The sequence below is a fragment of the Somniosus microcephalus genome, chromosome 7 (genome assembly GCF_052327205.1).
Source record: "Somniosus microcephalus isolate GS21.2 chromosome 7, FLI_Smic_1.0, whole genome shotgun sequence".
In the NCBI taxonomy this organism is placed as follows: Eukaryota; Metazoa; Chordata; class Chondrichthyes; order Squaliformes; family Somniosidae; genus Somniosus; species Somniosus microcephalus.
In genome coordinates this window covers 148,513,056-148,539,839 of record NC_140993.1, presented here as the reverse complement: position 1 = coordinate 148,539,839, position 26,784 = coordinate 148,513,056, and the positions used below count along the sequence as shown (strand labels likewise).

General features: G+C 44.7%; 1 protein-coding gene across 1 annotated transcript in view; it reads right to left on the bottom strand.

Annotated features, from left to right (window-relative positions):
* Positions 1-26,382, bottom strand: part of dnajc5b (DnaJ (Hsp40) homolog, subfamily C, member 5 beta) — a 54,178-nt gene extending 27,796 nt beyond the window's left edge. Inside the window, exons 1-2 of the mRNA XM_085993060.1 lie at positions 26,251-26,382; positions 11,577-11,790 (exon numbers count right to left, since the gene is read on the bottom strand). Coding sequence (XP_085849186.1) covers positions 11,577-11,790; positions 26,251-26,357 — 321 coding nt within the window. The 5' untranslated portion in view covers positions 26,358-26,382. The remainder of the gene's footprint in view (positions 1-11,576; positions 11,791-26,250) is intronic.
* Positions 26,383-26,784: the final 402 nt, after the last annotated feature.

Here is a 26,784-nt window from a genome sequence, read left to right as displayed (position 1 = left end):
ACATCGAAGAAATGACCAAGAGCTGCCTAGGATGCCAGAAGGTCCAAAACGCCCCACCACAAGCCCCTCTACATCCATGGGAGTGGCCCTCATCTCCATGGCAAAGGGTACACATCGACTTTGCTGGTCCATTTATGGACTCAATGTTCTTAATCGCGGTTGATGCACACTCCAAGTGGCTGGAGGTAATAAAGATGTCCTCCACCACCACGGAAAAAACCATCACAGTATTAAGGACCATATTTGCCTGGAATGGGCTGCCTGAACAGATCTGTTCTGATAATGGACCGCAATTTGTGTCCGAAGAATTCAGGAAGTTCTTAAAAAACAATGGGGTTAAGCACTACACGTCCGCCCCATACCATCCCGCCACCAATGGATTGGCTGAAAGGTTTGTCCAGACCTTCAAGAAGGCCATAAAGGCCATGGGTAATGAAGACATAAAACTTCAGCATAAGGTAGATAACTTCTTGTTTGCATACAGGAATGCAACACATGTGGTTACAAACCAAACTCCTTGCCATGATGTTCTTCAATAGAAGCCTAAGATGCCAGCTGGATTTGATCAAGCCAAACATCAGAAGGGACGTGGAGAACCGGCAATTTCAAGGCATGAATGAAAGGCCAACTAGAACCTTCCAGATAGGTCAACAAGTTTTGGCCCGGGACTACCGTACCGAGAAATGGCAGCCTGGAACTATTTGCACACGACTAGGACCGCTGATGTATACCGTGGACATTGGAGAAAGCATAATAAGGCGCCATGCTGACCAGATCATTGAGTCATCCGAAAAGGGACAACCTACACCACAACTCTATATGCCTAATGATGAAGTAGAGATACCCATAGTATCTACCTCCGATCCGGTGATGCTGGAACCAGATGAACCCGACATGGCATTCAAGCCGAATCAGCCTTGCCAAAAGAACCTACTACACCACCAGAAACTACTACACCACCGAGGCATTATCCGGACCGAGTCAGGAAGCCTCCAGAGAGACTGACTTATAATTGATTAACTGCAGCAAATGTGTAGATTATTGTTCTTGTAACATGTTAATTAATGATTACTTAAAATATTATGTACTGGTTGTCTAAAAGGGGAGGAATTGTGGTGTAGGTGCCTTTAAGAGCCCCCTGTGTACTGTAATGCCGGTAATGGCCACTCGGGCTATATAAGCCTGTATATTGTCTTGTATCTGTTAGTTCACCTCCAGACTTTGTTCAGTAAACACCTGTGAAACCAACTCCTGCCTTCCGTGTCTCTATTAACACACGGATACAACAACTTTAATACTAACAGAATCAGAATCATTAAGGGGCATACATTTCTCTCTTTTTCTCAAAAAAGTGCTGATGACAATAGTTTTGCAATCAAATGATGGATGGTTGTCATTCTGTTTTGGTCAAATTTGTAATCCATTTGAACAAAAGATTGGACAATGACACAGCAGTAATAATGCTCCTTTTCCACTTTTCAAGCAATTAAATAACCCTTCACCTGGTTTAACAAACAAAAAGTTTGGTATTCCAGCAGGTGCACAGAATTTGCATATAATTGGCCCATAAAAATGTAGGATATGCTAATTTAGCCACAAAGCTCACTGTTTTCAAAATATAAGTCCCAGGTCCTTAGTTTTCTATAAGTTACAAAACTGCTGTTCTACCACTCACTGTTCAAATCCTTCAGATTGGTTTCCATCTTGCAGTCTGTGGTAAAGGAGCAGAGTTTGTAGCGGACACGAAGAATGATGGCTTCACTCTTTCCAATGTTTAGCCAAAGGAAGTTATGACTCATCCATGACTTGATATCAGATAGGCAGTCCAACATAGAAACATAGAGGATAGGAGCAGGAGTAGGCCATTCGGCCCCTCGAGCCTGCTCCGCCATTCAATGCGATCATGGCTGATCATCCAAATTCAGTACCCTGTTCCTGCCTTCTCTCCATATCCCTTGATCCCTTTAGCCTTAAGAAATATATCAACTCCTTCTTGAATATATTTAATGAATTGGCCTCTACTGCCTTCTTTGGTAGAGAATGCCACAGGTTCACCACTCTCTGGGTGAAGAAATTCCTCCTCATTGCTGTCCTAAATGGCTTACCCCTTATCCTTAGGCTGTGACCCCTGGTTCTGGACTCCCCGACCATCGGGAACATCCTTCCAGCATCTAGTCTGTCTAGCCCTGTTAGAATTTTATAAGTTTCGATGAGATCCCCTCTCATTCTTCTAAACTCCAGCGAGTACAAGCCCAATCGACCCAATCTCTCCTCATATGTCATTCCTGCCATCCCAGGTATTAGCCTGGTGAATCTTCGCTGCACTCATTCCATGGCAAGAACATCCTTCCTCAGATAACAGTATTGAGGTGGTCATGGGGTTGAAAGAAGTAGTGGAGAGGTAAGGCTGAGTATTGTCAGCATACATATGAAAGCTAACCACATGCTTGTGGATAATGTCCGAGAGGGGCAGCATGTAGATGAAGAAATGAAGGGAGCCAAGGACAGATATTTGGGATAACAACAGAAAATGCTGGAAATACTCAGCAGGCCAGGCAGCATCCGTGGAGAGAGAAACAGTGTTAACGTTTCAGGTCTGGGACCCTTCATCAGATAGATATTTGGGAGTCTCTGGAGGTGATGGTGCACAGAAAGCAAGAACAACCATTGCAGGTGATGCTCTGGCTGTCTTGGATAAGTAGGAGTGGAACCATGCAAGAGCAGTTCCCTAGAGCTGGATAATAGAGGAGAGAACCGGCTGTGGTGGAGGACAGCCCAATCAACATTTGTAGAGGTCAAGGATGATAATGCACCAAGGTCACAGTCACAAAGGATGTGTTTCGTGAATTTGGCCAATACAGTTTTAGCGCTGCGACATAGATGGACATTGGACTGGAGGGATTCAAACAGGAGTTTTGGGAGAGATGGGCATGGAGCTGGGAGGCAATGACATGCTGAAGGAACTTCAAGAGGAAAGAGAGGCTAGATATGGGATGATACACAGGTTGTAGGGATCCACATAAAAGGATCGTTGCTGCAGATCCCTTCTGATTGGCTTATGCCTTTCATTGTCGATAACAAAACTGCATTCTCAAAAAAAAATTCAAACGTACATTTTGTATGTTTTTTTTTGAACGGTGGAAAATATGGTCCCTTGCTAATGAAAGTATAAAGCTTAGGTCCTAGAAATTCGATGGAGCCTCGCCCATTTTTCAGGAGCTTAATGGGAACCTAAGCCTCCAGCATGGCAGACAGAAAGTGCATGCTCATTACGAGTATGCTGCCCACCTTATTGATATAGGCGGAAAAATAGGGATCCAGGGCTCGCACCTCAAACAGGCGGCAAACAAGCCAACACCTCTCACGGTCCCCTTTATAGACTTAACTGAGGGTTCCTGCCGGCGACACAGTGGCCAGATCTTTGAGGCCTCTTCTTTGGCGAGCTGTCTGAGGCACTTATTAGGTGTCCACAGATCACCGGTTCAATGATAATGAGGCCCGAGGCCCAATACGAGGTGCGCTTCAGGCCTATCCATTCAGGCACGGGGCCCGTTTTTGGGTGCAAACGAATTTTTCCTCCTAAATGTTTATGATTGGCAAAGGCAAACTGTTACTTGTCACTAATCTTCACAATTAGTACATAAAGTACATTGAAGGACCTCTTGGGTTTTAGCAATAATTAAAATGTGAAAGGGGGATGAAGTCATGTCACAGTTGCTGGTGACCATGCCTGGTTACCATCTTCCAGCTGGAATATGTAGCCCAACATTTCTCTAGTAAAGAGAAGGCTGGGGGATGACCTGATAGAGGTCTTTAAGATAATGAAAGGGCTTGATAGGGTAGACATAGGGAAAATGTTTCCACTAGTGGGAGAGTCCAAAAGTAGAAATCAGAAATATAAGACAGTCACTACTAAATCCAATAGGGAATTCAGGAGAAATTTCTTTACCCAAAGACTAGTTAGAATTTGGAACGCGCTACCACAAGTAGTTGAGGTGAATAGCACAGATGCATTTAAGAAGATGCTAGATAAGCACGATGGAGAAAGGAATAGAAGGTTATGCTGATAGGGTTAGATGAAGAGGGGTGGGAGAAGGTTTGTCTGGAGCATAAACACGAGCAGAGCTTGTTTCTGTGCTGTAGACTCGATGTAACTCAATGTAATTTAAGTGGGGGGGGACTGAAGGAGTTAGAAAGAGATAATCATTTGTGCAATGTTATCTCAATGTAACTATAAATCCAGGTTGTATGTTTTGTTGTATTCTCACAAATTTTATAGTAAAATAAGAAAATGCAGCACAAGGAGTCAAGGGGAAAAAAGGCCAATTTTTGGGTAAACATTTTGAACTTCTATTTCTCTTCTGTGTAACTGGAAGTGTAAAACAAAACAAGTAGGGTGAATTTCCTCAGCCCTGCTCTGCTCTACAAGTGCCCGGTTTACACCAGAAAGTTCTGAGCTCAGTTTTGCGTGCAATGCAAACTGCTCCAATGTGTATTACAGTTTTCCCTTCCAATACTGGGGAGATTATAAAATATTTAAAATATGTCAAATTGCACAATGGAGCAGGACATCGGCACTCCCATGTAATGTGCCAGAGTGGTTTGGTGCAGGTTCATTACCCAGTGATTTTCTGATCTCAGCCCTGCAATCCATGCTGGAAGGAGGGAAAAAAATCAGGGAGTAGAATTTCCATGGGAATTCTCCCAATGTCCCACTGTAAGTTTGGGGGAAACCCCCAGACAAACAGCATAAATGATCATTTACACGGATGATTTTCAATGTCTCCGGCAGAAGGAATGGGGTGGTGGTTATGCTCTGAAAATCACAGCGCTAAACTTACCACCCCATTCTGGATTGTGATCCGCTTGCTGCCATTCCCAATTGGTCATGGAAATGGGCAGCCAGAGCGCACTTGTTTGAGGCAGGCATCTCATTAAAGTATGATGTATGTAGGACCCCAATGCAATTTTCAGGCACCAATGGGTGGAATGTGTGAGGCGCACACTCTGCCCATTGGTATTAGGCCGAGCAGCCCTTAAAGGAGCGCTGCAGGCTGCACAAAGAACGATTGTGGGGTCAAAGGCAGCATGAATGATCCTCCTGGCCTCACAAAAATCTTCCCATTCCATACCATTCCCTTTGAATTCCCCCTCCAAGCTCCAATGTTCGACTCGACTTTGCAGAAGATTTGATGGAATTCCTGCACCTTCCCTACCCTGATTGTGAATTGCCTCGGCACTTGCCCTCGCAAAACAGATGCAAATGTGACCCGACCATCAAAATGGCTTGGGCCTCTGCTGAGGTCATCAGGCCTGCAATTCGATTGATCCGCCCACCATCTGCCCAATGCCCATTTATAATGAAAACTGTCTCTCCCCCGCCCTCCGTCCCGCCCCCCCCCCCCATCCCCACCAACCTTTCGCCAGGGTTTCTGTCGATCTTCTGCCGAAGTTATGGCAGGAGAGTGTGAGAGCCCCTGTGGTAATTTCCCATTGGAATAATCACTTTGAGTCATTTAACATTTTAACATAACACAGAATTGTTTTACATAGGAAAGAATTGAGCTAAGTGATATATTCAGGATAGGCAAGACACTGTATACCTTTTGAACCTATAGGAGAATAGTGAATCTCCAGGAGGCAGTCACACCCTTTAGGTTAAGTAGTACTTTAGAGTTCGTCGGTGGCCAGGGACAGGAGGGTGTGACTGCAAGTCAGGAAGGTATGGGGATCCAGGATGTACTGATGGAGGAGCCTCAGCCCTGGACCTTGTCCAACAGGTACAAGGTGCTTTCTACCTGTATGGATGAGGAAAAGGACTGCAGGGAGGATGGGCAAACTGACCACGGCACTGTGGTACAGGGGGCCATCCAAGTGGGGGGGGGTGGAGAAGGAAGGAATGTGGTAGTAGTAGGGGACAGTATAGTCAGGGGGATAGATATTGTTCTTTGCAGCCGTGAAAGAGAGTCCCAAGGCTGTGTTGCCTGCCCGGTGCCAGGGTTAAGGATATCTACTCGCGGCTGGAGAAGAACTTGGAGTGGGAGGGGGGGATGCAGTTGTCGTGGTCCATGTAGGAACCAACGACATAGGTAGAACTCAGAATGAGGTTCTGCTGAGGGAGTTTGAGGAGCTAGGGTCTAAATTAATAAGCAGAACCACAAGGGTAATCTTCTTCTTCTTAGACAGTCCCTCGGAACCGAGGATGACTTGCTTCCACATTAAAAATGAGTTTGCAGGTGACTGATGAGTCCAATGCGGGACCTACAGTCTCTGTCACAGATGGGGCAGACGGTGGTTGAAGGGGCGGGTGGGTGGGGTGCTTGGGTTGACGTGCGCTCCTTGCGCTGCCTGTGCTTGGCTTCCGCTTGCTCCTGGCGAAGAGACTCGAGGTGTTCGGCGCCTTCCCGGATGCTTCTCCTCCACTTTGTGCGGTCTTGGGCCAGGGATTCCCAGGTGTCGGTGGGGATGTTACACTTTTTCCAAGGAGGCTTTGAGGGTGTCCTTGAAGCATTTCCTCTGCCCACCTGGGGCTCTCTTGCCGTGCCAGAGCTCCGAGTAGAGCGCTTGTTTTGGGAGTCTCGTATCGGGCATGCGGAAAATGTGACCCGTCCATCGGAGCTGATCGAGCGTGGTCAAAGCTTCGATGCTGGGGATGTTGGCCTGAGCAAGAACACTGACGTTGGTGCGCCTATCCTGCCAATGGATTTGCAGGATCTTGCGGAGGCAGCGTTGGTGGTACTTCTCCAGTGCTTTGAGGTGCCTGCTGTACATGGTCCATATCTCTGAGGCATACAGCAGGGCGGGTATCACTGCTGCCCTGTAGACCATGAGCTTAGTGCCAGGTTTGAGGTCCTGGTCTTCAAACACTCTCTTCCTCAGGCGGCCGAAGGCTGCACTGGCACACTGAAGGTGGTGTTGGACTTCGTCGTCTGCCCTTGTTGACAGTAGGCTCCCGAGGTATGGAAAGCGGTCTACGTTGTCCAAGGCCTTGTCGTGGATTTTGATAATCGGGGGGCAGTACTGTGTGGCGGGGGCAGGTTGGTAGAGGACCTTTGTCTTAGGGATGTTTAGTGTAAGGCCCATGCTCTCGTACGCTTCGGTGAAGGTGTTGACGATGGTTTGGAGTTCGACATCCGAGTGAGCGCAGACGCAAGCATCGTCTGCATACTGTAATTGGATGACAGAGGATGGGACGACCTTGGATCTGGACTGGACTGGAGTTTCCCGTTTGTTCTGTAAATGAGCTCCACTCCAGTGGGGAGCTTACTGACGGTGAGACGGAGCATTGCAGCAAGGAAGATCGAGCAGAGCGCTGGTGCGATGACACAGCCTTGTGCCCTAGTTCATCTATCTTGTTACAAATGCTTTATGCATTCAGATAAAGAGCCTTTAATTTAAATTTTTTACCATTATTCTCTGCTTTGACATTATTCTCTGCTGCATTGCTACCATTAAATGCGCCCTTCCTGTCACACTCTGCTTATTTTTATTCAAATCGCTACACGGCTCTATTGCCTTGACCTTTCTCTTTAGATTTCTAAATTTCTCTCATCTTCCCCTAGTAATCTCTGGATTACTACCTGAGCCACGTGCAAATTGGCATAGGGTCAAGCAGATCAGAGAGTTAAATGCGTGGTGTGGGAAAAAGGGGTTTCAATTCATGTGGCGCTGGCACCAGTACTGAGGAAAGAGGGAGCTGATCTGTTGGGACGGGCTACACTTAATTGAATAACTAGGGCTGTAGATAGGGCTTCAAACTATAAAAAGGGGGGGGGTCAGGGGGAAATTTAGAAATCTAAAGAGAAAGGTCAAGGCAATAGAGCCGTGTAGCGATTTGAATAAAAATAAGCAGTGTGATAGGAAGGGACAGAGCATTTAATGGTAGCAGTGCAGCAGAGAATAAGGTCACAGCAGAGAATAATGGTAAAAAATTTAAATTAAAGGCTCTTTATCTGAATGCATGAAGCATTTGTAACAAGATAGACGAACTAGGGCACAAATAGAGATACATGGGTTTGATCTAATAGACATTACAGAGACATAAGAAGAAGCTTATAATGTTGCAAAGAATAATAGTAAGCCTGAGGATTGGTAGCATTTCAGAAACCAGCAAAGGTTGACCAACAAAATTGATAAAAAGGGAAAAAATAGAATGAGAGAAAACCAGCAAGAAATATAAAAGCAGATTGTAAGAGTTTCTACAAGTATGTAAAAAGGAAAAGAGTAGCAAAAGTAAACATTGGTCCCTTAGAGGCTGAGACAGGAGAAATTATTATGGGGAATAAGGAAATGGCAGAAACGTTAAACAAATATTTTGTATCTGTCTTCACAGTAGAAGACACAAAAAGCATACCAAAAATGGTGGGGAACCAAGGGTCTAATGAGGGTGAGGAACTTAATGTAATTAATATAAGAGAAAAAGTACTAGAGAAACTAATGGGACTAAAAGTCGACAAATCCCCTGGACGTGACGGCTTACATCCTAGGGTTCTAATGAGGAAGTAACGTATAGGGTGGATAAAGGGGAACCAGTGGACGTAGTGTATTTAGACTTCCAAAAGGCATTTGACAAGGTGCCACACAAAAGATTATTGCTTAAGATAAAAAATCACGGGATTGGGGGTAATATTCTGGCATGGATAGAGGATTGGCTATCTAACAGAAGGCAGAGAGTTGGGATAAATGGTTCATTCTCAGACTGGCAATCAGTAACTAGTGGTGTTCCGCAGGGGTCAGTGCTGGGTCCCCAACTCTTTACAATCTATATTAACGATTTGGAGGAGGGGACCGAGTGTAACATATCAAAGTTTGCAGATGATACTAAGATGGGAGGGAAAGTAGTGAGTGAGGAGGACATAAAAAACCTGCAAGGGGACATCGACAGGCTAAGTAAGTGGGCAGAGATTTGGCAGATGGAATACAATACTGGAAAGTGTGAGGTTATGCACTTTGGCAGGAAAAATCGTAGAGCAAGTTATTATCTTAATGGCAAGAAACTGGAAAATACTGAAGTACAAAGGGATCTGGGGGTCCTGGTGCAGGAAACTCAAAAGGTTAGTATGCAGGTGCAGCAAGTGGTTAAGAAGGCCAATGGAATGTTGGCTTTCATTGCTAGGAGGATAGAATATAAAAATAGGGAGGTATTGCTTCAGTTGTACAAGGTATTGGTGAGACCGCACCTGGAATACTGCGTACAGTTTTGGTGTCCATACTTAAGAAAGGACATACTTGCTCTCGAGTCAGTACAAAGAAGGTTCACTCGGTTAATCCCGGGGATGAGGGGATGGACATATGAGGAGAGGTTGAGTAGATTGGGACTCTAGTCATTGGAGTTCAGAAGAATGAGAGGCGATCTTATTGAAACATATAAGATTGTGAAGGGGTTGGATCGGGTGGATGCGGGGAAGATGTTCCCGATGATGGGTGAAACTAGAACTAGGGGGCATAGTCTTAGAATAAGGGGCTGCTCTTTCAAAACTGAGATGAGGAGGAACTACTTCACTCAGAGGGTGGTAGGTCCATGGAATATGCTGTCCCAAAAAGCTGTAGAAGCTACATCATTACATAAATTTAAAACAGAAATAGACAGTTTCCTAGAAGTAAAGGGAATTAAGGGTTACGGGGAGCGGGCAGGAATTTGGACATGAGTCTAGGTTCGGATCGGTCATGGCCCTGTGGGTAGCGGAGCGGGCCCAGGGGCCGTGTAGCCTGATCCTGCTCCTATTTCGTGTGTCTAATTCTGTTAGATTCAGGAGATGGTTCTGTGATAGTGGATTGGCGGTTAGGATCAGATCAGCCATGGTCTTATTAAATGGCGGAGCAGGCTCGAGGGGCCGATTGGCCTACTCCTGCTCCTATTTCTTATGTTCTTATGTTCTTATGTAGGTGGCTGAAGAGATAGTGGATGCATTGGGTTTGATCTTCCAAAATTCCCTGGATTCTAGAATGGTCCCAGCAGATTGGAAGGTCGCAAATGTAACACCGCTATTCAAGAAAGGAGGGAGGAAAAAAACAGGGAACTACAGGACAGTTAGCCTGACATCAGTCGTCGGGAAAATGCTGGAATCCATTGGTAAGGAAGTGGTATCAAGTCACTTAGAAAATCATAACATGATTAGACAGAGTCAATATGGTTTTATGAAAGGGAAATTGTGTTTAACAAACTTATTAGAGTTTTTGAGGATGTAACTAGCAGGGTAGATGAAGGGGAACCAGTGGATGCAGTATATTTGGATTTCCAAAAGGCATTCGATAAGGTGCCACATAAAAGGTTATTACACAAGATTAGGGCTCATGGGGTTGGGGGTAATATAGTAACATGGATAGAGGATTGGTTAATAGACAGAAAACAGAGAGTAGGGATAAATGGATCTTTTTCAGGTTGGCAGGCTGTAACTAGTGGGGTGCCGCAAGGATCAGTGTTGGGGCCTCAGCTATTTACAATCTATATTAATGACCTAGATGAAGGGACCGAGTGTAATGTATCCAAGTTTGCTGATAATACAAAGCTAGGCGGGACTGTAAGCTATGAGGAGAACACAAAGAGTCTGTAAAGGGATATAGATAGACTAAGTGAGTGGGCAGTAAGGTGGCAGATGGGGTATAATGTAGGGAAATGTGAGATTATTCACTTTGGTAGGAAGAATAGAAAAACAGAATATTTTTTAAATGGTGAGAAACTTTCAAATGTTGGTGTTCAGAGAGATTTGGATGTCCTCGTGCAAGAAGCACAGAAAGCTAGCATGCAGGTACAGCAAGCAATAAGGAATGCAAATGGCATGTTGGCCTTTATTGCAAGGGGGTTGGAGTATAAGAGTAAGGAAGTCTTGCTACAATTGTACAGGGCCTTGGTGAGACCACACCTGGAGTACTGTGCACAGTTTTGGCCTCCTTACCTAAGGAAGGATATACTTGCCTTGGAGGCGGTGCAGCGAAGGTTCACTAGATTGATTCCTGGGATGAGAGGGCTGTCCTATGATGAGAGATTGTGTAGAATGGGCCTATATTCTCTGGAGTTTGGAAGAATGAGAGGTGATCTTATTGAAACATACAAGATTCTGAAGGGGGATTGACAGGGTAGATGCTGAGAGGTTGTTTCCCCTGGCTGGAGAGTCTAGAATTAGGGGGCACAGTCTCAGGATAAGGGGTAGGCCATTTAAGACTGAGATGAGGAGGAATTTCTTCACTCAGAGGGTTGTGAATCTTTGGAATTATCTGTCCCAGAGGGCTGTGAATGCTGAGTCTTTGAGTATATTCAAGGCTGAGATAGATAGATTTTTGGACTCATGGGGAATCAAGGGATATGGAGATCGGGCGGGAAAGTGGAATTGAGGTCGATGATCAGCCATGATGTTATTGAATGGCGGAGCAGGCTCGAAGGGCCATATGGCCTACTCCTGCTCTTATTTCTTATGTTCTTATGTTCTAAATCCTTATGAAAATTTCAGATTGCCTCTTTCTGATTTTGATCCTCTAAGTATCAGTAGAAAGCATATTTTCAGACTGCAGCTTTTATGTAACTTATCGCACCACAAAATATCACTGTATACTAAAACAGATAAAAGAAAAAACGTTACCTTTGCCCACCAGCTAGACAGCATGAAGTACGTGTTCACATTCTCTTCACCAAACTGTTCAGCTACGTAGAGACCCAAGGAGCCATATTTGTCATAAATGTTTCGTTTTGTTATATCCGACAATATTGAATGAGCATTGTTGATCTCTTTGAATTTATCAGACGCATCTGGGTTATCAAGATTTTTGTCTGGGTGGTGTTTCAAAGCAAGTTTTCTGTGGAATGTGACAAGTAAGAGATTTAAATATGTCTAAAAACTGGCTGAGCAGTGCATATTTTAACAGTTTAAAGTATTCAAAATCTTGTTTTGTAATTTTGCACATTTTCCCAATGCCACACACTATAAGAGGACAGGTAGACAACCTGTTCAAAGATTTCTGTCAAGTTGGTTGCTCTTAAGCTAGTTGCAAGTATGAAAGTAGCCCCAAGTGATCTTTCCCTTTCTGTGGAGAAAAACTTGACCTCCACTTGACCCCCTCCATAGGAACTCGACAATTAGGAAAATCATAACTGTGAACCTGTACACTGTTGCCAAGAACTTTCTTGGGGCTTCTCTTGATACACGATTCGGAGAACCAATGATAATTTTCCAAAGTTCTCTAGATTCAGGAAGTGTGCCTTTGGATTGGAAAATTGCAAATGTCACTCCATTATTTAAGAAAGGAGGGAGGGAGAATCAGGAAACCAAAGACAGGTCAGTTTAACATCATTTGTGCAGAAGTTACTGGAATCTATCATCAAGAACAGAGAGATTGAGCATTTGAATAAGTATGAGCGGATCCAAGAGCAAGCATGGATTTGTGAAGGGCAGGTCACGTCCAAGTAATCCAGCTAATTTGTTTGAAGTCGTCACAAACATGGGTGACAGGAAAGTGTCTACGGATGTTGCCAAATGGACTTCCAGAAGACATTTGATAGGGTTCCGCACAAGAGATTATTAGCAAAAACAAAAGCACATGAAATTGGAGATAACCTTGTGACACGGGTTGAAAATTCGTTGGGTGGTAGGAGACCGAGAGTAGGGATAAAGGGAATATATATTCTGGCGTGATGTGACAAGTGGTGTTTCCTAGGGACTGTACTTTTCACCATATATATCAATGATTTGGATAAAGGAATAGAGAGTTGTATATCCAAGTTTGTAGATGACCAAGTTAGGAAGCACAGTAAGTCGTGTAGATGCGAGCATGAATTTACAAAGGGATATAGATAGATTAAGCAATTAAGTGAGAGTGAGTAAAACTTTGGCAGATGGAGTTTAATTTTAGGAAGTGTGAGGTAATCCATTTTGGATCCAAGACAGACAAATTAGTTTTTTTTTAAATGGCGAGAGACTAGGAGCTGTGGAGAAGTAAAGGGATTTGGGTGTCTAGGTAGACAAATTACTAAAAGCTAGTGCACAGGTACAAAAATTAATCAAAAAGGCAAATGTGATATTGGACTTGAGCTCAATGGGGCTGGAATTCAGAAGTGAGGAAATGATGCTTCCATTGTACAGAGACCTTGGTCAGACCCCATCTGGAGTACTGCGTTTAGTTTTAGGCACAAAACCTCAGGAAGGAAGGCTTGGAAGGGGTACAGTGCAGATCCATCAGAATGATACCAGGGCTTAAAGGGTTAAATTATGAGGACAGGTTGCATAAACTTTGCTTGTATACCCCCGAGTTGAGACAGTTGAGGGGTGATCTAAGGATTCGATAGAGTAGATACAGAGAAGCTATTTCTTCTGGTGGTGGAATCCAGAACAAAAGGGACACAATCATAAAATTAGAGATAGGCCATTCAGGAGTGAAAGCAGGAAACACTTTTTCCACACAAAGGGTAGTGGAAATCTGGAATTCACTTCCCCCAAAAGGCTGTGGATGCTGGGTCATTTGAAGTTTTCAAGACGGAGATCGAAAGATTTTTGTTTGGTAAGGGTATCAAGGGATATGGAACACAGGCGGGTAAATGGAGTTGAGGTACAGGTAAGCCATGATCAAATTGAATAGCAGAACAGGTTGGAGAAGCTGAATGGTTTCCTCTTGTTCCTACGTTACTATGATCCTATGTATGCGAATGCAGTTACACAGAGGCTGTACATATCAGAATACTTTTTAAAGTTGTACAGCTCAGTCAGGTGAGTTTTGCCAGTTGTCTGGACCATTGAATGGAGCACCATGCAAAAACGCTAAGTTCCATCTTGGGGAAGAAAAATTGAAAATATCCAACAGTCCATGCTTGAATGATGCCCTCTGGCCACTGATACTGTGGCAATGTCAACAGTCATGGAGAATTCTGCGACCAAGACCATCTCACCTGCCAAATAAGGATGGCGGAGGATGGGAGGGAAATTAGTGCAGGTGTGAGTGATGGAACGTATCCCAAAAAGTGTAAAACATTATAAAAAATAATATATAATTGCACTAAATCAATGTCAGAAGTTTCATAATCAAGTGTTGAAAGCATCTGGCAGTGACAAAGAAAATTAATAGAAGAGAAAAGGAAATTAATATTTATAATAAGTGTTCCTTCTGTTGTGCCCAGAGCTCCCGAGTGGGTAATCATGTATTCCACTAGCAACGCAGGTCCCCAAGTCTTTTGAAAGCTGTGTCACATTAGCAATTCATTGCATTAATTAGTTAAGTAAACTCCATTTTACAATGTAAGTCATGTTTCCCATGTTCCTATATAACTCAATTAATTCAGTTTGATAACTCAATTAAAGATAATTTTAAGGCATTAGATAAATGATGTCAATTAGGAAGCATCAGAAAGGTAATAAGATCTATTAGCAATATGAAGTTTTATTTACATCTAACATCTTAATATTTATGTAACAGCAAAAGCTGTCGCAGCATTTTTTAATAAAATTTTAAGAGCCACAGAAGGTATAAGCATAAGTGAAAGTGGTGTATTTAGACTTTCAGAAGGCTTTCGATAAGGTCCCGCATAAGAGATTAGCGTGTAAAGTTAAAGCACATGGGATTGGGGGTAAGGTACTGACTTGGATAGAGAACTGGTTGGCAGACAGGAAGCAAAGAGTTGGAATAAACGGGTCTTTTTCCGAGTGGCAGGCAGTGACTGGTGGGGTACCGCAGGGATCGGTGCTAGAACCCCAGCTATTCACAATATATATTAATGATCTAGACGAGGGAACTAGATGTAATATCTCCAAGTTTGCAGATGACACAAAGCTGGGTGGGAGGGTATGCTGTGAGGAGGATGTTGTGAAACTCCAGTACGATTTGGACAGGTTGGGTGATTGGGCAGAAACATGGCAAATGCACTATAATGTGGATAAATGTGAGGTTATCCACTTTGGTGGCAAAAACAGGAAGGCAGATTATTATTTGAATGGCAATAGATTGGGAGAAGGGGAAGTGCAACGAGACCTGGGTGTCCTTGTGCACCACTCACTGAAGGTAAGCATGCAGGTGCAGCAGGCGGTTAAGAAGGCAAATGGTATGTTGGCCTTCATAGCGAGAGGATTTGAGTACAGGAACAAGGATGTCTTACTGCAGTTGTACAGGGCCTTGGTGAGACCACACCTCGAGTATTGTGTGCAGTTTTGGTCGCCTTATCTGAGGAAGGATGTTCTTGCCATGGAGGGAGTGCAGCGAAGATTCACCAGACTGATACCTGGGATGGCAGGAATGACGTATGAGGAGAGATTGGGCTTATATTCGCTGGAGTTTAGAAGAATGAGAGGGGATCTCATTGAAACTTATAAAATTCTAACAGGACTAGACAGACTAGATGCAGGAAGGATGTTCCCGATGGCGGGGGAGTCCAGAACCAGGGGTCACAGTCTAAAGATAAGGGGTAAGCCATTTAGGTCAGAGATGAGGAGGAATTTCTTCACCCAGAGAGTGGTGAACATGTGGAATTCTCTACCACAAAAGGCAGTTGAGGCCAATTCATTAAATATATTCAAGAAGGAGTTAGATATATTTTTTAAGGCTAAAGGGATCAAGGGATATGGAGAGAAAGCAGGCACAGGTTACAGAATTTGGATGATCAGCCATGATCTCATTAAATGGCGGAGCAGGCTCGAGGGGCTGAATGGCTTACTCTTGCTCCTATCTTCTATGTTTCTATAGAATCTGTTGCCTTTCTCCATGGATATTATTGCCATGGGATTTTTTGCAATAAGTTTCCACTGATTTGCAAGTACCTAAAAGTAGTAGCATATATTTTTCATTAAAATTAGCAGTCATCTGCAGCATTGCTGTCATTAGCATCCATCACATTTTTAAGTACCGGATGCCACTCTGTGTCATATCTTGCTACTTAACAAGGTTGACTGTTCTGGCATCTTCTCTCAGCCTGACAGTCTGATAAATGGCTTCTGTTTGTCATTTTTCAAGTCTTTTCCTTCTCATTGTCACAGCATCCATTGCAATAATTTTCTAGGAAAGGTACCCATCTTTGCACTGTATTTGCTCAAACCTGGCTAGTCTCATTCATATGTGATAGCAGCTGAAGCTTACATAATTGGTTTGTTTTGTTTTCCGATTTGTAGTCTGAGCTGGCCGAGTCCTGAAGTACATAGCTGGCAGACTGGGCCTGCAGCAGATGGTGAGAGAACCAACACGAGGGAAAAACCTACTTGACCTCATCGTCACCAATCTACCTGTCGCAGATGCATCTGTCCGTGACAGCATTGGTAGCGGTGACCACCGCACAGTCCTTATGGAGACGAAGTCCCGTCGTCACACTGAGGACACCCTCCATCATGTTGTGTGCCACTACCACCATGCTAAATGGGATAGATTCAGAAGAGGTCTAGCAGCTCAAAACTGGGCATCCATGAGGTGCTGTGGGCCATCAGCAGCAGAATTGTATTCCACCACAATCCCTCACTCTACCATTACCATGAAGTCAGGCAATCAACTCTAGTTCAATGGGGAGTGCAGAAGAGCATGCCAGGAGCAGCACCAGGTGTACCTAAAAATGAGGTGCAAACCTGGGGAAGCTGCAACACAGGACTACATGCATGCTAAACAACTGATGCAGCATCAACGGACAGAGCTAAGCGATCCCACAACCAACGGATCAGATCAAAGCTGTCGTGAATGGTGGTGGACCATTAAACAACTGACAGGAGGAGGAGGCTCCATGAACATCCCCATCCAGTAAAAGACAAGGCTGAAGTGTTTGCAACCATCTTCAGCCAGCGGTGCCGAGTGGATGATCCATCTTAGCCTCCTCCTAGAGGTACCCACATTCAAATTCACTCCACCTTGATATCAAGAAATGGCTGAGTGCACTGGATACAGCAAAGGCTATGGGCCCTGACAATATCCCGGTTGTCGTGCGGAAGACTTGGGTTCCAGAACCAGCTGCACCTCTAGCTAAGCTGTTCCAGTACAACTACAACACTGGCATCTACCAGACACTGTGGAAAACTGCGCAGGTATGTCCTGTCCACAAAAAGCAGGACAAATCCAATCCGGCCAATTAATACCCCATCAGCCTACTCACAATCATCAGCAAAGTGATGGAAGGTGTTGTCAACAGTGCTATCAAGCGGCACTTACTCACCAATAACCTGCTCACCGATGCTCAGTTTGGGTTCCGCCAGGACCACTCGGCTCCAGACCTCATTACAGCCTTGGTCCAAACATGGACAAAAGAGCTGAATTCCAGAGGTGAGGTAAGAGTGACTGCTCTTGACATCAAGGCAGCATTTGAACAGGTATGGCATCAAGGAGCCATAGTAAAATTGAAGTCAATGGGAATCAAGGGAAAATCTCTCCACTGGCAGGAGTCACACCGAGCACAAAGGAAGATGGTTGTGTTTGTTGGAGGCCAATCATCTCAGCCCCAGGACATCGCTGCAGGAGCTCCTCAGAGCAGTGTCCTAGGCCCGACCATCTTCAGCGGCTTTATCAATGACCTTTCCTCCATCATAAGGTCAGAATTGGGGATGTTCGCTGATGATTGCAGTGTCAAGTTCCATTCACAACTCCTCAGATAATGAAGCAGTCTATGCCCACATGCAGCAAGGCCTGGACGACATTCAGGCTTGGGCTGTTAAGTGGCAAGTAACATTCGCACCACACAAGTGCCAGGCAATGACTATCTCCAACAAGAGTGTCTAACCACCGCCCCTTGACATTCAACTGCATTACCATCGCCTGGAGGCAGAGGGTATGGCTGAGGTGTTAAATGAGTATTTTGCATCTGTCTTCACCAAGGAAGAAGATGCTGCCATAGACAGTGAAGGAGGAGGTAGAAGAGATACTGGATGGGATAAAAGTTGATAAGGAGGAGGTACTAGAAAGGCTGGCTATACTTAAAGTAGATAAGTCACCAGGACCAGATGGGATGCACCCTAGGACACTGAAGGTAGTGAAGGAAGAAATCGTGGTGATACTGGCCATAATCTTCCAATCCTTCTTAGAAACAGGGGTGGTCCAGAGGACTGGAGAATTGCAAATGTTACACCCTTGTTCAAAAAAGTGTGTAAGGATAAACCCAGCAACTATAGGCCAGTAAGGGAGTTTAACCTCGGTAGTGGGGAAGCTTTTAGAAACAATAATCAGGGACAAAATTAACAGTCACTTGGGCGAGTGTGGATTAATTAAGAAAAGCCAGCACGGATTTGTTAAAAGCAAATCGTGTTTAACCAACTTGATCGAGTTTTTTGATGAGGTAACAGAGAGGGTTGATGAGGGCAATGCGGTTGACAGGGTGTACATGGATTTCCAAAAGGCGTTCGACAAAGTGCCAAATAATAGGCTTGCCACCAAAGTTGAATCCTATGGAATAAAGGGGACAGTGACAGCATGGATACAAAATTGGCTAAGTGACAGGAAACAGAGAGTAGTGGTGAATGGTTGTTTTTCAGACTGGAGGAAGGCAGACAGTGGTGTTCCCCAGGGGTCAGTTCTAGGACCACTGCTTTTCTTGAAATATATTAATGACTTGGATGTGGGTGTACAGGGCACAATTACAAAATTTGCAGATGACACAAAACTTGGAAGTATAGTGAACAGTGAAGAGGATAGTGATAGACTTCAAGAGAACATAGACAGGCTGGTGGAATGGGCGGACACGTGGCAGATGAAATTTAACGCAGAAAAGTGCGAAGTGATATATTTTGGTAGAAAGAATGAAGAGAGGAAACTAAAGGGGGTGCATAAAGAGAGAGACCTAGGGGGTATATGTGCACAAATTGTTGAAGGTGGCAGGGCAGGTTGAGAAAGCAGTTTAAAAAAAGCTTACGGGATCCTGGGCTTCATGAATAGAGGTATAGAGTACAAAAGCTTGGAAATTATGAACCTGTATAAAATACTGGTTCGGCCTCAACTGGAGTATTGTGTCCAATTCTGGGCACCGCACCGTAGGAAGGACGTGAATGCCTTAGAGAGGGTGCAGGAAAGATTTACGAGAATGATTCCAGGAATGAGGGATTTCAGTTACGTGGATAGACTGGAGATGCTGGGGTTGTTCTCCTTAGAGCAGAGAAGATTGAGAGGAGATTTGATAGAGGTGCTCAAAATTACAAGGGGTCTGGACAGGGTAGATAGAGAGAAACTGTTCCCATTGGCAAAAGGGTCGAGAACCAGAGGACACAGATTTAAGGTGATTGGCAGTAGAACCAAAGGCGACATGAGGAAAAACCTTTTTACTCAGCGAGTGGTTAGGATCTGGAATGCAATGCTTGAAAGGGTGGTGGAGGCAGACTCAATCACGGCTTTCAAAAGGGAGTTGGATAAGTATTTGAAGGAAAACAAATTGCAGAGCTACGGGGAAAGGGCGGGTGAGTGGGACTAGCTGAAGTGCTCTTGCAGAGAGCCAGCACAGGCTCGACAGGCAAAATGGCCTTCTTCCGTGCTGTAAACATTCTATGATTGCTGAATCCCCCAACATCAACATCCTGCAGGGTCACCATTGACCAGAAACTTAACTGGTCCAGCCACATAAATAATGTGGCCACAAGAGCAGGTCAGAGGCTGGGTATTCTGCGGCGAGTGTCTCACCTCCTGACTCCCCAAAGCCTTTCCACCATCTACAAGGCACAAGTCAGGAGTGTGATGGAGTACTCTCCACTTGCCTGGATGAGTGGAGCTCCAACAACACAAGAAGCTCGACACCATCCAGGACAAAGCAGCCCGCTTGATTGGCACCCCATCCACCACCTTAAACATTCACTCCCTCCACCACCGGCGTACCATGGCTGCAGTGTGTATCATCTACAAGATGCACTGCAGCAACTCACCAAGGCTTCTTCGACAGCACCTCCTAAACCTACGACCTCTACCACCTAGAAGGACAAGGGCAGCAGGTGCATGGGAACGCCACCACCTCCAAATTCCCCTCCAAGTCACACACCATCCTGACTTGGAAATATATTGCCGTTCCTTCATAGTCGCTGGGTTGAAATCCTGGAACTCCCTCCCTAACAGCACTGTGGGAGTACCTTCACCAGATGGACTGCTGCAATTCAAGAAGGCAGCTCACCGCCACCTTCTCAAGGGCAATTAGGAATGGGCAATAAATGTTGGCCGTGCCAGCGACGGCCACATCCCAGGAATGAATAAAAAAAACATGCAATGCAGACAATGGATTTGAAAAGCTCCTAACCTTTTGTTATGGATTATAGATCAGAAATTTCAAGGTATGTAAACCATTGATCTAACCCATGGGAGCCCTATTTTCTGATTTACAGTCGCAAAGCCACCTAGTTACTGCCAAGCCAGGAACCTCCCCCCCCCCGCCTTCCCCCACACACTATTTTTCATTGTGTCTAACTGCCATCGATAAATTAAGCCATCCAACATCAAATATGTTGCTTTAACAGTATCTTGGTGTATGCAAAATGAGTAGGGTTTATATTACTTGGCCACTGTAATCAAATGGTAGCTACAATGAGTCACCACACAAACTACCTTTCACTGACTGTGGATTACACATTCTAGGTCCAAGATTATAGAATCTTACAACACAGAAGGTGGCCATTCAGCCCATCGTGTCTGTGCCGGCTATTTGAAATAGATATCCAATTAGTCCCACTCCCCTGCAATTTTCTCTCCAAGTATTTATCTAATTCCCTTTTGAAAGTTACAGTTGAATCAGCTTCCAACACCCTTTAAGGCAGTGCATTCCAGATCATAATAAATAGCTGTGTTAAAAAAATTCTTCTCATCTCACCTCTACGTCCCTATTTATAAAGCCAAGGCGCCCATATGCTTTAACAGCCTTATCAACTTGTCCTGCCACCTTCAAAGATTTCTGTACACCAACCCTCCCCCCAGCCCCTTTGTTCCTGCACCCCCTTTAAAATTGTACAATTTAGTTTATATTGCCTCTCCTCATTCTTCCTGAATTTATCTGAAACAAAAATATGCAATTTTTGTCACTACAGCAAAAATGTCTACAAAGCACCATAAAAATTGATTTTAATAATTTATGTACCAACTGATATTGGGCATGGTTCCATAGTTTTCATCAACCATCCAGTACCTTGCCATGGCTATTTTTCACATTTGAGCCTAGACAATGAGTACCAGCAGATTCTGATGCTGTCCACTTCCAATCACATGCACACTTTCCAGCAGGAGTTACTGGACAGCGATCAAGAATGGGAGCACTGGATGATATTTCCATTGCTGAGTGAGATAAACAAACTTAACATACATCAGGGATTGAATTTGGGACTTTCCTGGTCTATATGATTTAATACCATGCCACACGCTGATTTACCTACTAAACCATTGAAGGAAGTTTACATCAGATATTAGATTTGGTCTTGTGAAGGGGAGATGGAGCATCAACATTTGGCATCATGGAGTGATGGGAAATGGGTTCTCATTCACAATCTACACATGCTACTAAGTTCCTGATCTCAGCCACATTGTGCTAAGCAGGCATACAAACCAAGCTGATGTGGGGAACAGGCAGTGAATCACAAAATAAATGGGAACTGTATTAATTAATAGATGTTCACTTGAGTCACAAACATCAACAGAAATAAAAACAGAATTTTAGATTTTATAAGCACTATTTTCTGCCTTACTTCTGCTGACCCTTTTAGTAATTTCCTTTCTTTGTCTGCACAGCTGGTTCTGGGATTTTAATTAGGCTGGAAGTATCCAAAATGTTTTTGCCATATAATTATATTCATCTTGTTTTTTTTGTAGCTTTCAAGAAATTAGGCTGTCTTCGAAAAAAAATCTTTATATTTGCCAACAAATGGCACAATCCAGTTTAGGATAAAAGTGTGTTCTGTTGATGTCTGCTAAAAGATAAACAGGAACGGTGACAGTGTGTTATCACCATATTGCCTCAAGACATTGGAATCACTTATGTGCCAAAGCCAACACAGCGCTGTGAAAACAATAAAATGCTGTAACGGGCACTGGTGTAAATCAGATTTGTCTTCCCCTGTCCTCTTTGGAGTAGTGCAATATGCAATCTTCTATAGTGCAAATACAGTCATCAAAAGCACTCCGCATAACCTTCTGGCCACAATCCTGTCCCAGCTCCTACTGACAAAAGTTACATTGGCTTAAAAATTGGGTAGCGCCCTACCTTCGCCGGGGCACTAAAATTAGCATCCCGAGAAAGTTAGCGCCCCTGCGGCCGATTTTCCCAGGTAGCACCCGGAAAGGGAGGAGGGGCGCTACTGGAAGCAACCCGCGTCCCTCTTGGGGCGCTGCGAGCCAATATTGCGGCGCAACGCGATGTGCCACAGCGCCATGCGCTGCAGCACGTCGCGCCGTGGTACTGCAGGCCTTCCTCCCCTTATTAAAGGGGAGGGGCCTGGCGCAGCGTGTCCCAGCGCCCAGCTGGGCCACCAGGGATCGGGAGTGCCGGCAAACGAGCAAAGGTCACCACATCAGGTGGAGTGCCGGGCTCAGAGAGAGCAGCCGGCACCCCGCGGGGGTCTTCACGGGGGCCGGGGACACCAACGGGGGCAGGTGCTGGCAGGTGGCCAGCAACAAAAATGGCCGCCCGCCACCTCCCCTTTAACTAGCGCCGCCCCGGCCGCAGGTAGGCCCCCTTGAACCCGGCAGACATAGCGTCCGGCGGTAAGTCGGGGGGCGCCCCCCCAATATTACAGCCGGGGTGCTGCGCACGGCGATGATGTCATCGCCGGTGGTGCAGCGCGGCACTAATGGCTAGCACTGCCGCTAACCTCCTGCTGAATTTTGCGGGAGGAGTTAGTGGCGCCGCGCCCAGGTGCTAGTTGATTTGGGTGCTAACGGGAGGCGCAAATCAACTGAATTTAGCCCCCATGATATTATAACAACTTGTATTTATATAGTGCTTTCCATGAAACAAAATGCTTCAACACACTTTATTGGTGGAGTACTGGACACTAAGCAAGAAGCAGGAAACAATTTAGGGGAGGTGGCCAAAGGTACGGTCACGAAGTAAATTTGGAAGAGGCTGTTGAAGGTGGGGAGTGAATTAGCAAGGCAAAGAGGTTTAGGAAGAGAACTGCAGAGTGTAGGGGTATTAGGCCTGGATTAGGGGTGGTGTGTGTGTGGAGAAATGCACAGTCAGAAGAGTGGAGGGTGAGCACTGGGATGAAGGGCACAGATAGATTTGACACCCGAATAAGAATTTTGAATGTCAGGATTCAGGAAACAAATCATTGGTGAAGACTGTAGTGATGGGTGTGTGGACTTTGAGCTTGATGGGATATGGACCACAGAGTTCTCGCTGAGTTTGAGTTTATGTTGGGTGTCGCAGGGAAGGTTAGCAAGGAGGGTGTTGGAGAAATTAAGACTTGAAATGACAAAGGTGCAGATAAGGGATTCAGCAGTGGGATGAGGTAGGGGCAAAGGCATGCAATGTTCTAAAATTGGATGTAGGTGATGACTGACCAGATGTGTGTTTTGAAATTCAGTTCAGGACCACAGGACATTGATATTGCATACCTGCGAGGTCAGTCTGAGCAAGCAGATGTGGCAGGAAGCAAAGGGTAATGGTCGACGGGTGTTTGTGTGACTGGAAGGCTGTTTCCAGTGGGGTTCCGCAGGGCTCAGTACTAGGTCCCTTGCTTTTTATGGTATATATCAATGATTTAGACTTCAATGTAGAGGGCGTGATTAAGAAGTTTGCAGATGATACAAAAATTGGTCGTATGGTTGATAGGAAGAAAGTTGAAGACAGCAGGAAGATATCAATGGACTAGTCAGGTGGGCAGAAAAGTGGCAAATGGAATTTAATCTGGAGAAGTGTGAGGTAATGCATTTGGGAGGGCTAATAAGACAAGGGAATACACAATAAATGGTAGAATACTGAGAAGTGTAGAGGAACAGAGGGACCTTGGAGTGCATGTTCACAGATCCCTGTAGGTAGCAGGACAGGTAGATAAGGTGATTAAGACATACAGGATACTTTCCTTTATTAGTGGATGCATAGAATATAAGAGCAGGGAGGTTATGCTTAACTGTATAAAACACTAGTTAGGCCACAGCTAGAGTACTGCATACAGTTCTAGTCACCACATTACAGGAAAGATGTGATTGCACTAGAGAGGGTACAGAGGAGATTTACAAGGATGTTGCCAGGACTGGAGAATTTTAACTTTGAGGGAAGATTGGATAGGCTGGGGTTGTTTTCTTTGGAACAGAGGAACCTGAGGGGAGACTTGATTGAGGTGTATAAAATTATGAGGGGCCTAGAGAGGTCAATAACCAGGGGGAATAGATTTAAAGTAATTGGTAGAAGCATTAGAGGGGAGTTGAGGAGAGCTTTCATCACCCAGAGGGTGATGGGGGTCTGGAATTCACTGCCTGAAAGGGCGGTAGAGGCAGAAACCCTCAACATATTTAAAAAGTACTTGGATGTGCACTTGAAGTGCCGAAACCTACAGGGTTACGGACCAAGAGCTGGAAAGTGGGATTAGGCTGGATAACTCTTCCTTGGCCGGCACAGACATGATGGGCCGAATGGCCTTATTCTGTGCTGCAAATTTCGATGATATACATGCTGCTGGCATCCAAACAACATGGCAGCTTCTGATGGTAGCCGGGAATGGTGCATGGACAGAAATGGGAAACCTGGGTAAAAAAGGGAAAAATGAAAAATTACCGTAAAAATAAAAGGCATTTCATTCTCAACAAAAGTAAAAACCTGTATCGGTTGAAGGAAGTAAAGAACCAGCGAACCAGTGCATATTAGTGAAAAGTAAACAGTCTCACGGCAGTGCTTCAGATTTGATCCGAAATTAACCAAACCCATTCTCTACCAAGAAAACACTTTACTTATCTTCCCTTCACTTTAAAATCTGTTAGTAGCATACATGCCAACCTAGAAACTAGCAAATACAGCCACAGCCCCCAAAAAGTGAACAACTCAAGAATGGCCCTGACATATGAATACATGTAGTTCCATAGGCTTTCAACTCAAGATGAAAATAGAAACAACAGTCCTTCACTTGCATTAGAACAAACATAAGTAGATGAAAATCTAAAGGGAAATTCGTATGTTGGAGGCACAAAATTGGTAGCTCATTTTGAATATGCATTCTGGTTTATTTTAAGCATTCTGTACTTCACAATAGATCTTTAATCTTACAAAAACGGAAAAACAAAGTAACATTTGCATTTTCAGTAGACCACCAGACCATTACATACCCAAAAACTATGTTAACAGTCTCCCACATCCACCCCCACCGTCCCGGTTCACAAAAGTAATCTACCCTCTACAAACCCAGTTCACAGAGACACTGTACCCCATCTAATTCCTCACTATCTTCTCTGCCAACTCTCTAAATACTTCTTCCTCTCCCCCATCAATTCAACCTGGCATCATTCTGCTCCTCCAAACCTGTTAAGCTAGTACACTTCATGTACTCGTCCAGTTCAAGTGGCACTTTTCCTTCTCCCCACCGGAGTTCATGATACCACTCCCCCAGTTCATACAGGCACATTCTCTCCCCATTCTCTTAATGTTGGCACTCTCTCCCCCACACCAAAATGCTACTCCCAGCTTCTCTACTCTTCCACCATTCTTAACCTATGCCTCTTCCCTTCATTACCATCCATTTCTCTCCTCTTCAATTGCTATCCACTTCCCCCTTTCGTTGCCATCCACTTTTCCATCCTAACTCAGTCCTGCCCCATCTTGCTCCTACCTGAATTTGGCTGCTAGTGCACCAGAGCACAGTCACTCTCCACACTGCTGCTAGCGCTAAGGCAGGGATTGCTAGATCTCTGTATACTTTAGATGAGTAACAGGACGCTGTCTACAACAACAACAACAACTTGTATTTATATAGCGCCTTTAACGTAGTAAAATGTCCCAAGGTGCTGCACAGGAGCGAGGTAAGGAGAAGGGAGGATATTAGCAGCCAGACCCAGATACAAGCATCAATGGAGGAGAGGGCAGCACTGGGAGGGGAAGTTTATACTGATTTTTGTCAGCATATGCTGACACACTGACCAGACCCCCAGAATGCTGACAGCAGGAAACACTGACATCTGACATGCATGTAATATTCTACTGCTCCAAGTAGTTGCCTTTGTGAAAGTAATCCATTGGAACACATAACCATTACCTATTGTTCTCTCTTCCATCTATTCTGATTTGTCCTTGGCCTATAAAAGAGGCTTTTTAAGCCTGATCATGACAGTTCTGATGAAGGGTACCATCAATCTAAAATTTAGTTCCCGGAATTTTCATCCCTATACAGTACTTTGGTGTGGGATTTGGTAAACTGTTCTACGTACCTGTAGGACTTTTTTATCTCCTCATGTGTAGCTCCTTTCTCTAGGCCTAGAATTTGGTAAAGTGCTTCCCCAGATGTAGAAAGTGCACGTTGTCTTTGTTCAGCCATTTTAACTTAAGTCTGCTTTTACCAGGCGTCTGAAAAACAAAATTAAGTTCATGAAGTGAATTTCGTGAGGCTACACTTTATATGGCAGAAAAAATTAAAAAAAGAATGAAACATGGCTCCTCTGGAGAGAGCAGCCAGAGCCAAGGCCATGGCACCATGGGTGACTCAGCTGCATAGGGGGGAGGAAGAAGAGTGGAAGAGCAATAGTGATAGGGGATTCATTGGTTAGGGGAACAGATGGGCGTTTCTGTGGACGCAGACGTGACTCGAGGATGGTATGTTGCCTCCCTGGTGCCAGGGTCAATGATGTCATGAGAGGCTGCAGGACAATCTGAGGGGGGAGGGTGAACAGCCAGAGGTCGTTGTCCATATCGGTACCAACAACATAGGCAGAAAAAGAGATGAGGTCCTGCAGTCAGACTATAGG